The 11,604-nt window shown below is 56.1% G+C and overlaps 1 protein-coding gene across 1 annotated transcript; it reads left to right on the plus strand.

Moving 5' to 3' along the window:
- Window positions 1-1,207: 1,207 nt before the first annotated feature.
- LOC147084804 (uncharacterized) lies at window positions 1,208-10,305 on the plus strand. Its single transcript, XM_085979510.1, has 2 exons — window positions 1,208-1,308; window positions 3,493-10,305. Exon 2 carries the CDS (start codon window positions 3,516-3,518, stop codon window positions 5,685-5,687), a length of 2,172 nt encoding a protein of 723 aa, XP_085835636.1. The 5' UTR covers window positions 1,208-1,308; window positions 3,493-3,515; the 3' UTR covers window positions 5,688-10,305.
- The last annotated feature ends 1,299 nt before the right edge of the window (window positions 10,306-11,604 follow it).

An 11,604-nucleotide genomic window follows, 5' to 3' on the forward strand; every position in this document is an offset into this window, starting at 1 on the left:
GAGGAAAAAGGGGAGTAAAAGAAAAGACAGCCATCCGTGGCTAAGTAAAGTAATAAAGGATAGTATCCGACTGAAAACAAGGGCATATAAAGTAGCCAAATCTAGTGGGAGGATAGAAGATTGGGAAGCATTTAAAAGCCAGCAAACAATAACTAAAAGAGTAATTAAGAAAGGGAAGATAGATTATGAAAGTAAACAAGCAAAAAACATAAAAACAGATAGCAAGAGTTTCTACAGCTATATAAAAAGAAAAAGGGTGGCTAAAGTGAACGTTGGTTCCTTAGAGGATGAGACCGGGAAACTAGTGGTGGGGAACATGGAGATGGCAAAGACGCTGAACAAATATTTTGTATCAGTCTTTACAGTAGAGGACACTAAAAATATCCCAACACTGGACAAACAGGGGGCAATGGGGGGGGGGAGGAGCTAAACACAATTAAAATCACTAAGGAGATGGTACTCGGTAAAATAATGGGACTTAAGGCGGATAAATCCCCCGGACCTGATGGCCTACATCCTAGGGTCTTGAGAGAAGTGGCGGTAGGGATTGTGGATGCATTGGTGATTATTTTCCAAAACTCCCTGCTCACAGGGCAGGGTATAGAGCGCACACCGCTCACAGGGCAGGCTATAGAGCTCACACTGCTCACAGGGCAGGGTATAGAGCTCACCCTGCTCACAGGGCAGGGTATAGAGCTCACACTGCTCACAGGGCAGGGTATAGAGCTCACACTGCACACAGGGCAGGGTATAGAGCTCACACTGCTCACAGGGCAGGGTATAGAGCTCACACTGCACACAGGGCAGGGTATAGAGCTCACACTGCTCACAGGGCAGGGTATAGAGCGCACACCGCTCACAGGGCAGGGTACAGAGCTCACCCTGCTCACAGGGCAGGGTATAGAGCTCACCCTGCTCACAGGGCAGGGTATAGAGCTCACACTGCTCACAGGGCAGGGTATAGAGCTCACACTGCACACAGGGCAGGGTATAGAGCTCACACTGCTCACAGGGCAGGGTATAGAGCTCACAGACAGCTCACAGGGCAGGGTACACAGCTCACACTGCAGTGTGAGCTCTATACTGCGCCCTGTCAGACTCCGCCCCGTAATGGCGGTCCCCGCTCCCAGCCTGCCCCGCGCGGGTGAAAGCGCCGTATGCCGGGGCGCGGGTGGCAGTGCGCATGTTCGGGGCGGGGAGGAGCGGAGAGAGAGCGGAGCCCGGGATAGAGAGAGAGAGAGCGGGAGAGAGAGGAGCGGCCACACCGCCCGGGGCCGCCCAGCACCACAGCACCGCCCGGGGCCGCAGGTAGGCAGCTCCCGGGGCCGAGCGAGCGAGGAGCGGGCGAGGGGAGCGGGCCGGGCCGAGCCGCCGCCGCGCCGCCGGTTTGAAAGTTTCATCCGCGGATCCGGCCGGAAGCCTGAGGCCTAACCGGGCGGGAGGGTCAAAGGGCGCTCGGTGGCCCGGATGGGTGGTAGTGGGCGGGGCCAACCGCCTGCAACAACAACTGATCACACTGCACCAACAACTGACGGTCAGGGGGCAACAACAACTGACTATACAGCACCCACAACTGATGGTCGGGGCAACAACACCTACAACAACAGCTGATTATACAACACCAACAACTGACGGTCGGGGCAACAACACCTACAACAACAGCTGATTATACAACACCAACAACTGATGGTCAGGGGGCAACAACACCTACAACAACAGCTGATTATACAACACCAACAACTGACGGTCAGGGGGCAACAGCACCTACAACAACAGCTGATTATACAACACCAACAACTGATGGTCAGGGGGCAACAACACCTACAACAACAGCTGATTATACAACACCAACAACTGACGGTCAGGGGGCAACAGCACCTACAACAACAACTGATTATACAACACCAACAACTGTTGCCTCACAGCGCAAGGGACCCAGGTTCGAATCCGGCCTCGGGTGACTGTGTGGAGTTTGCACATTCTCCCCGTGTTTGCGTGGGTTTCCTCCGGGTGCTCCGTTTCCTTCCACAGTCCAAAGATGTGCGGGTTAGGTTGATTGGCTATGATAAATTGACCCTTAGTGTTAGGGGGATTAAATATGTGGGTTTACGGGGATAGGGTGGGATATGTGTTGGTGTAGGGGTTACGGGGATCGGGTGGGATATGTGTCGGTGCAGGCTCGATGGGCCGAAATGGCCTCTATCTGCACTGGGGTTTCTGTGATTTCTGTGATCTGTGAACAACTGATTATACAACACCAACAACTGACGGTCAGGGGGGGCAACAGCGCCTACAACAACAACTGACAGTCGGGGCCGCCACCTACAACAACTGATCATACGACAACTGATGATCAGGGTCAACTCCACCTACAACAACAACTGATCATACAACACCAACAACTGATGGTCAGGGCAACCACATACAACAACAACAACTGATCATACACCAACAACGGACGGTCAGGGTAACCATATACAGTAACAACTAATCATACACCAACAACTGATCATCATACACCTACAACTGCTGGACAGCGCACCCATATCAATTTCTTTTTCAATTTCAATTTTATTTGTCACGTAACCAAATACAACAAGTGAAATCCAGTCAGTGAAATGCTTTTTTCTTAACGAGCCAAGCACACCAAGCAGCAAAGGACACTTAGCTGCCTGGTACGCACGGAGTCCGCAAGGACGGCAGCCATCTTCATCGGCGCCATCACAATAGGGTCCGCTCTTGCCTAGCTCCGCCTTTCCCGCACTCCTGCCCGACAATCTTCAGCCGCCGTGGTACCGACGTCCCGGGGCCTGCTTCACCCTGGCTCTCCTTCCACCCGGTCTGACCTCCGAGCCTCCCGCGGTGTCCGACCTTCCAGGGCCTGCTCTTCCCGACCTCGGTACGCTGGCCTCATTCCCTCCTACCGGTTCGACCTCAGAGCCTCCCGACGAGGAGCTGCTGGCCGCCGTGCTACAGCGGGCCGTTGTGGCCTCCATCGCTGCTTCTGCTGACTCACCGCCGACTCTTTCTTTCTAGAGGGACTGTTTTTGCCTGAATACCATTCAGTAAAGAACCAATGAAAAACCAAAGGTAGCATTGCCATGAAACCAAGATACAGCCAGTATCTGATGATTCCTCACATTTACCACAAATCTTCAGAGCATCTGCTCTTTCCCCTCTTGGGCATACCCCACAGTCTCCATATTGCAGCTGACTACCATTTAGGCTTTCTGTTATTTGCTTTCCACAGTATAATCCAGGGCACATTAAATCAACATCCATATACAACAACATCTGATACAACACCAACAACTGATAGTCAGGGCACCCACATACAACAACTGATGATCGGGGCAACCACATACAACAACAACAACTGATCAGGGCAGTTACTGTTCTGTGGTGTTACTGCAACCCCAGCATTGTACCCCCAGTCTTACTATTACCCCAGTGTTAGCGACAGTTGGTTAATGATTTATTTGGCCCTTCCAGGTGCAGCAAAGGCCTGAGTGGAGATGGAGGGTGCTGGCCAGACTCTGCCACCCCACCCGGACCCGGCAGCGAAGTCCACGGGGGCTTTCACCTGCGCCACATGTGGTGACCACTTCAGTCGCTCGCACGCTCTCCAGCAGCACCTGCGGGTCCACACCGGGCAGCGAGCTTTCGGCGAGATGAGCTTCACCCGCTCGGCGGCAGTCTCGTCCCACGAGCAGTGTAACCGGGGCGAGCGCCTGGCCCTCTGCGACGTCTGCGGGAAGGGCTTCACGGTGGCGGCTCTGCTTGCCCGGCATCAGGCCACGCACACTGGCAAGGAGGCCCACGAGTGCGCCCTGTGCGGGAAGACCTTCGCCCTCCCTGCCAACTACCGGCGCCACCGCCAGCTGCACTTTGCCGAGGAAACGTACCGCTGCGACCAGTGTGGCCGCTGCTTCGTGCAGCGGGAGCAGCTGGTGCAGCACCAGCGCAGCCACGGTCTCCGCGAGTCCTTCGTCTGCCGAGCCTGCGGGAAGGGCTTCACCCAGGAGCGCTTCCTCCAGTGGCACATGCCCGTTCACACCGGCCTCAAGCTGCCCGGAGAGGCCGGAGTCTCCATCGTCGGCACTGCCAACAGCTCCATCATCGGACCCTGCAACTCCTCCATCACTGGACCCTCCAACTCCATCGCTGGACCCTCTAACTCCATTGCCGGATCCTCCAACTCCCCCATCACTGGACCCTGCAACTCCATCGCCGGACCCTCCAACTCCATCGCAAGAGCCTCCAACTCCATCGCTGGACCCTCCAACTCCTCCATCGCGAGATCCTCCAACTCCTCCATCGCCGGACCCTCCAACTCCTCCATCACCAGCGATGCCAACAGCTCCATCACCGGTACCTCCAACTCCTCCATCACCGGCGCTGACAACAGCTCCATCGTCGGACCCTCCAACTCCTCCATTATCGGACCCTCCAACTCTTCCATCACCGGCGCTGCCAACTCCTCCATCAGCGGATCCTCCAACTCCTCCATCGCCGGATCCTCCAACTCCTCCATCGCCGGATCCTCCAACTCCTCCATCGCCGGAACCTCCAACTCCTCCATCACCGGATCCTCCAACTCCATCACCGAACCATCCAACTACTCCATCACCAGGCCCAGCTCTACCACTGACCTCTCCTCCACCTCCACCGTGGGACCATCCTCCACCACAGTGCCCTCCTCCACCGTGGGGCCTTCCTCCAACACAGTGCCCTCCTCCAACACAGTGCCCTCCTCCACCGTGGGGCCCTCCTCCACCGTAGGGCTCATTTCCACTGTGGGGTCCTCCTCCATCACAGTGCCCTCCTCCACCACAGGACCCTCCTCCACCACAGAACCCTCTTCTACCACAGGACCCTCCTCCACCACAGGACCCTCCTCCACCACAGGACCCTCCTCCACCACAGGACCCTCCTCCACCACAGTGCCCTCCTCCACCGCGGGGCCCACGCCCGGGGAGCGGCGCCTGTCCTGCGGGGTGTGCGGCGACTCCTTCAGCCGGTCCCAGGCCCTCCAGCAGCACCAGAGAGTCCACAAGGGTCAGCGGGCGTTCCCGGAGCCGGGCTTCACCCGCTCGGCCTCCCCCTCCTCCTCCTCCCCCTCCGGCCCGGTCAGCCTGGGCAAGCGCGACTTCACCTGCGACCTGTGCGGGAAAGGCTTCGCCGCGGCCCCGCTGCTGTCCCAGCACCAGGCCACCCACGCGGGCCAGCAGGGGCCGGAGGAGCAGCCCTTCCGCTGTGCCACCTGCGGCTGCTGCTTCACCCAGAGCTGGAGGCTACAGCTCCACCAGCGGCAACACCTGGAACAACGGCCCTTCCGCTGCGCCACCTGCGGCTGCTGCTTCACCCAGAGGCGCCGGCTGCACTTCCACCAACGTTGCCACACCCTGCCCGAGGCCTACGCCTGTCCCGTCTGCAAGAAGGGCTTCACCCGCCTGCACTACCTGCGCTGGCACATGCAGCTCCACCAGGGCGAGCCGGGGCTGGAGAGGGAGGCCCAGCCCCGGCTCCAGCCCCAGCCCCCGCCCCAGCCAGCTAACTCCTTCATCTGCGACGTCTGTGGGGACAGTTTCCGGCAGTGGGCCAACCTGCAGACCCACCAGATGGTGCACCGGGAACGGGAGGTGTCGGAGATCACCATCGTCCTACCGCCAGGCTCCGGGGACTGAGGGGTCGTCCCGTCGACAGACATCGGGCACGGACTGAGAGAGACACCGGGCACAGACTGAGAGAGACACTGGGCATAGACTGAGAGATAGACCGGGCACGTACGGAGAGAGACACTGGGCGCGGACTGAGAGATAGACCGGGCATGGACTGAGAGACAGACTGGGCACAGACTGAGAGAGACACCGGGCACAGACTGAGAGATAGACCGGGCACAGACTGAGAGACAGACCAGGCACAGACTGAGAGACACAGACTGGGCACAGACTGAGAGATAGACCGGGCACAGACTGAGAGACACCGGGCACAGACTGAGAGATAGACCGGGCACAGACTGAGAGACACCGGGCACAGACTGAGAGATAGACCGGGCACAGACTGAGAGACACCGGGCACAGACTGAGAGATAGACTGGGCACAGACTGAGAGACACAGACTGGGCACAGACTGAGAGATAGACCGGGCACAGACTGAGAGATAGACTGGGCACAGACTGAGAGAGACAGACTGGGCACAGACTGAGAGACAGACCGGGCACAGACTGAGAGACAGACCTGGCACAGACTGAGAGACACAGACTGGGCACAGACTGAGAGACAGACCGGGCACAGACTGAGAGACACCGGGCACAGACTGAGAGATAGACTGGGCACAGACTGAGAGACACCGGGCACAGACTGAGAGATAGACTGGGCACAGACTGAGAGATAGACTGGGCACAGACTGAGAGACACAGACTGGGCACAGACTGAGAGACACAGACCGGGCACAGACTGAGAGACACCGGGCACAGACTGAGAGATAGACCGGGCACAGACTGAGAGATAGACCGGGCACAGACTGAGAGATAGACCGGGCACAGACTGAGAGATAGACCGGGCACAGACTGAGAGACACAGACCGGGCACAGACTGAGAGATAGACCGGGCACAGACTGAGAGATAGACCGGGCACAGACTGAGAGACACAGACCGGGCACAGACTGAGAGATAGACCGGGCACAGACTGAGAGATAGACCGGGCACAGACTGAGAGATAGACCGGGCACAGACTGAGAGATAGACCGGGCACAGACTGAGAGAGACACCGGGCACAGACTGAGAGATAGACCGGGCACAGACTGAGAGACACCGGGCACAGACTGAGAGATAGACCGGGCACAGACTGAGAGACACCGGGCACAGACTGAGAGATAGACCGGGCACAGACTGAGAGACACAGACTGGGCATAGACTGAGAGACACAGACTGGGCACAGACTGAGAGATAGACTGGGCACAGACTGAGAGACACAGACTGGACACAGACTGGGAGACACAGACTGGGCACAGACTGAGAGACACAGACTGGGCACAGACTGAGAGACACAGACTGGGCACAGACTGAGAGACACAGACTGCACACAGACTGAGAGACACAGACTGCGCACAGACTGAGAGACACAGACTGGGCACAGACTGAGAGACAGACTGGGCACAGACTGAGAGACAGACTGGGCACAGACTGAGAGACACAGACTGGGCACAGACTGAGAGACACAGACTGGGCACAGACTGAGAGACACAGACTGGGCACAGACTGAGAGACACAGACTGGGCACAGACTGAGAGACACAGACTGGACACAGACTGGGAGACACAGACTGGGAGACACAGACTGGGCACAGACTGAGAGACACAGACTAGGCACAGACTGAGAGACAGACTGGGCACAGACTGAGAGACACAGACTGGGCACAGACTGAGAGAGACAGACTGGACACAGACTGAGAGACACAGACTGGGCACAGACTGAGAGACACCAGACACAGACTGGGCACAGACTGAGAGACGCAGACTGGGCACAGACTGAGAGACACAGACTGGGCACAGACTGAGAGATACCAGACACAGACTGGGCACAGACTGAGAGACACAGACTGGGCACAGACTGAGAGAGACAGACTGGACACAGACTGAGAGACACAGACTGGGCACAGACTGAGAGACAGGCTGGGCACAGACTGAGAGACACAGACTGGGCACAGACTGAGAGACACCAGACACAGACTGGGCACAGACTGAGAGACACAGACTGGGCACAGACTGAGAGACACAGACTGAGAGACACAGACTGGGCACAGACTGAGAGACACAGACTAGGCACAGACTGACAGACCAGCTACAGACTGAGAGACACAGACTGGGCACAGACTGAGAGACACAGACTGAGAGACACAGACTGGGCACAGACTGAGAGACACAGACTAGGCACAGACTGACAGATAGACCAGCTACAGACTGAGAGACACAGACTGGGCACAGACTGAGAGACACAGACTAGGCACAGACTGACAGATAGACCAGCTACAGACTGAGAGACACAGACTGAGAGACACAGACTGGGCACAGACTGAGAGACACAGACTGAGAGACACAGACTAGGCACAGACTGACAGATAGACCAGCTACAGACTGAGAGACACAGACTGGGCACAGACTGAGAGACACAGACTAGGCACAGACTGACAGATAGACCAGCTACAGACTGAGAGACACAGACTAGGCACAGACTGACAGATAGACCAGCTACAGACTGAGAGACACAGACTGGGCACAGACTGAGAGACAGACTGGGCACAGACTGAGAGACACAGACTGGGCACAGACTGAGAGACACAGACTGGGCACAGACTGAGAGACACAGACTGGGCACAGACTGAGAGACACAGACTGGGCACAGACTGAGAGACACAGACTGGGCACAAACTGAGAGACACAGACTGGGCACTGACTGAGAGACACCAGACACAGACTGAGAGACACAGACTGGGCACAGACTGAGAGACAGACTAGGCACAGACTGAGAGACACAGACTGGGCACAGACTGAGAGACACAGACTGGGAGACACAGACTGGGCACAGACTGAGAGACACATACTAGGCACAGACTGACAGATAGACCAGCTACAGACTGAGAGACACAGACTGAGAGACACCAGACACCGAATGAGAACCTGACTGAGAGACACAGTCATCCGTCTGGCTTGCTGGAAACCCCCCACATGCCATGACGAATGGCGTGGGGAGGGTGAGTCTTCAGACGCACTAACAGGCTGCCCGGAGGCGGCACCTGCTCCTTCCAGAATGTACCGCGGTCAGCGAGAAGAGCCGATCCCGGAGTCTCTGTGCCACGACCTTTAGTTTTCCGCTGCGGAGTCTGAGAATCAGGACAGCGGGGAGAGTCTGTGGGGGGCGGGGGGAGGTTCCCAGACGGGCTGGATTGGCAATGCTGGGCTGGTGGGAGGGGGTTTTAAATATTGCTCAACTGAGGTTGACGTCAGACACTGTCCCCTCAGTCTCACTGAGTGCGAGCGTTGCAATTGTCCCGTGTCCAATCAGTTCCCCGTGCTGTACCTCCCTTGAGAGTGAAGGGACAGTGTAGAGGGAGCTTTACTCTGTATCTAACCCCGTGCTGTACCTGCCCTGGGAGTGTTTGATGGGACAGTGTAGAGGGAGCATTACTCTGTATCTAACCCCGTGCTGTACCTGCCCTGGGAGTGTTTGATGGGACAGTGTAGAGGGAGCTTTACTCTGTATCTAACCCCGTGCTGTATCTGCCCTGGGAGTGTTTGATGGGACAGTGCAGAGGGAGCTTTACTCTGTATCTAACCCGTGCTGTACCTGCCCTGGGAGTGTTTGATGGGACAGTGTAGAGGGAGCTTTACTCTGTATCTAACCCCGTGCTGTACCTTCCCTGGGAGTGTTTGATGGGACAGTGTAGAGGGAGCTTTACTCTGTATCTAACCCCGTGCTGTACCTGCCCTGGGAGTGTTTGATGGGACAGTGCAGAGGGAGCTTTTCTCTGTATCTAACCCGTGCAGTACCTGCCCTGGGAGTGTTTGATGGGACAGTGTAGAGGGAGCTTTTCTCTGTATCTAACCCGTGCAGTACCTGCCCTGGGAGTGTTTGATGGGACAGTGTAGAGGGAGCTTTACTCTGTATCTAACCCCGTGCTGTACCTGCCCTGGGAGTGTTTGATGGGACAGTATAGAGGGAGCTTTACTCTGTATCTAATCCGTGCTGTACCTGCCCTGGGAGAGTTTGATGGGACAGTGCAGAATGAGCATTACTCTGCATCTAACCCGTGCTGTACCTGCCCTGGGAGAATTTGATGGGACAGTGTAGAGGGAGCTTTACTCTGTATCTAACCCGTGCTGTACCTGCCCTGGGAGTGTTTGACGGGACAGTGTAGAGGGAGCTTTACTCTGTATCTAACCCCTTGCTGTACCTGCCCTGGGAGTGTTTGATGGGACAGTGTCGAGGGAGCTTTACTCTGTATCTAACCCGTGCTGTACCTGCCCTGGGAGTGTTTGATGGGACAGTGTAGAGAGAGCTTTACTCTGTATCTAACCCCGTGCTGTACCTGCCCTGGGAGTGTGTGATGGGACAGTGTAGAGGGAGCTTTACTCTGTATCTAACCTGTGCTGTACCTGCCCTGGGAGAGTTTGATGGGCACAGTGTAGAGGGAGCTTTACCCTGTATCTAACCCCGTGCTGTACCTGCCCTGGGAGTGTTTGATGGGACAGTGTAGAGGGAGCTTTACTCTGTATCTAACCCGTGCTGTACCTGCCCTGGGAGTGTTTGATGGGACAGTGTAGAGGGAGCTTTACTCTGTATCTAACCCGTGCTGTACCTGCCCTGGGAGTGTTTGATGGGACAGTGTACAGGGAGCTTTACTCTGTATCTAACCCGTGCTGTACCTGCCCTGGGAGAATTTGATGGGACAGTGTAGAGGGAGTTTTACTCTGTATCTAACCCCGTGCTGCACCTGCCCTGGGAGTGTTTGATGGGACAGTGTAGAGGGAGCTTTACTCTGTATCTAACCCGTGCTGTACCTGCCCTGGGAGAGTTTGATGGGACAGTGCAGAATGAGCATTACTCTGCATCTAACCCGTGATGTACCTGCCCTGGGAGTGCTTGATGGGACAGTGCAGAATGAGCATTACTCTGCATCTAACCCGTGCTGTACCTGCCCTGGGAGTGTTTGATGGGACAGTGCAGAATGAGCATTACTCTGCATCTAACCCGTGCTGTACCTGCCCTGGGAGTGTTTGATGGGACAGTGCAGAATGAGCATTACTCTGCATCTAACCCGTGCTGTACCTGCCCTGGGAGTGTTTGATGGGACAGTGCAGAATGAGCATTACTCTGCATCTAACCCGTGCTGTACCTGCCCTGGGAGTGTTTGATGGGACAGTGCAGAATGAGCATTACTCTGCATCTAACCCGTGCTGTACCTGCCCTGGGAGAATTTGATGGGACAGTGTAGAGGGAGCTTTACTCTGTATCTAACCCCATGCTGTACCTGCCCTGGGAGTGTTTGATGGGACAGTGTAGAGGGAGCTTTACTCTGTATCTAACCCGTGCTGTACCTGCCCTGGGAGTGTTTGATGGGACAGTGTAGAGAGAGCTTTACTCTGTATCTAACCCCGTGCTGTACCTGCCCTGGGAGTGTTTGATGGGACAGTGTAGAGGGAGCTTTACTCTGTATCTAACCTGTGCTGTACCTGCCCTGGGAGTGTTTGATGGGACAGTATAGAGGGAGCTTTACTCTGTATCTAACCCATGCTGTGCCTGCCCTGGGAGTGTTTGATGGGACAGTGTAGAGGGAGCTTTACTCTGTATCTAACCCGTGCTGTACCTGCCCTGGGAGTTTTTGATGGGACAGTGTAGAGAGAGCTTTACTCTGTATCTAACCCCGTGCTGTACGTGCCCTGGGAGTGTTTGATGGGACAGTGTAGAGGGAGCTTTACTCTGTATCTAACCTGTGCTGTACCTGCCCTGGGAGAGTTTGATGGGCACAATGTAGAGGGAGCTTTACTCTGTATCTAACCCCGTGCTGTACCTGCCCTGGGAGTGTTTGATGGGACAGTGTAGA

Source organism: Somniosus microcephalus, unplaced genomic scaffold, assembly GCF_052327205.1.
Source record: "Somniosus microcephalus isolate GS21.2 unplaced genomic scaffold, FLI_Smic_1.0 unresolved_chr9, whole genome shotgun sequence".
In the NCBI taxonomy this organism is placed as follows: Eukaryota; Metazoa; Chordata; class Chondrichthyes; order Squaliformes; family Somniosidae; genus Somniosus; species Somniosus microcephalus.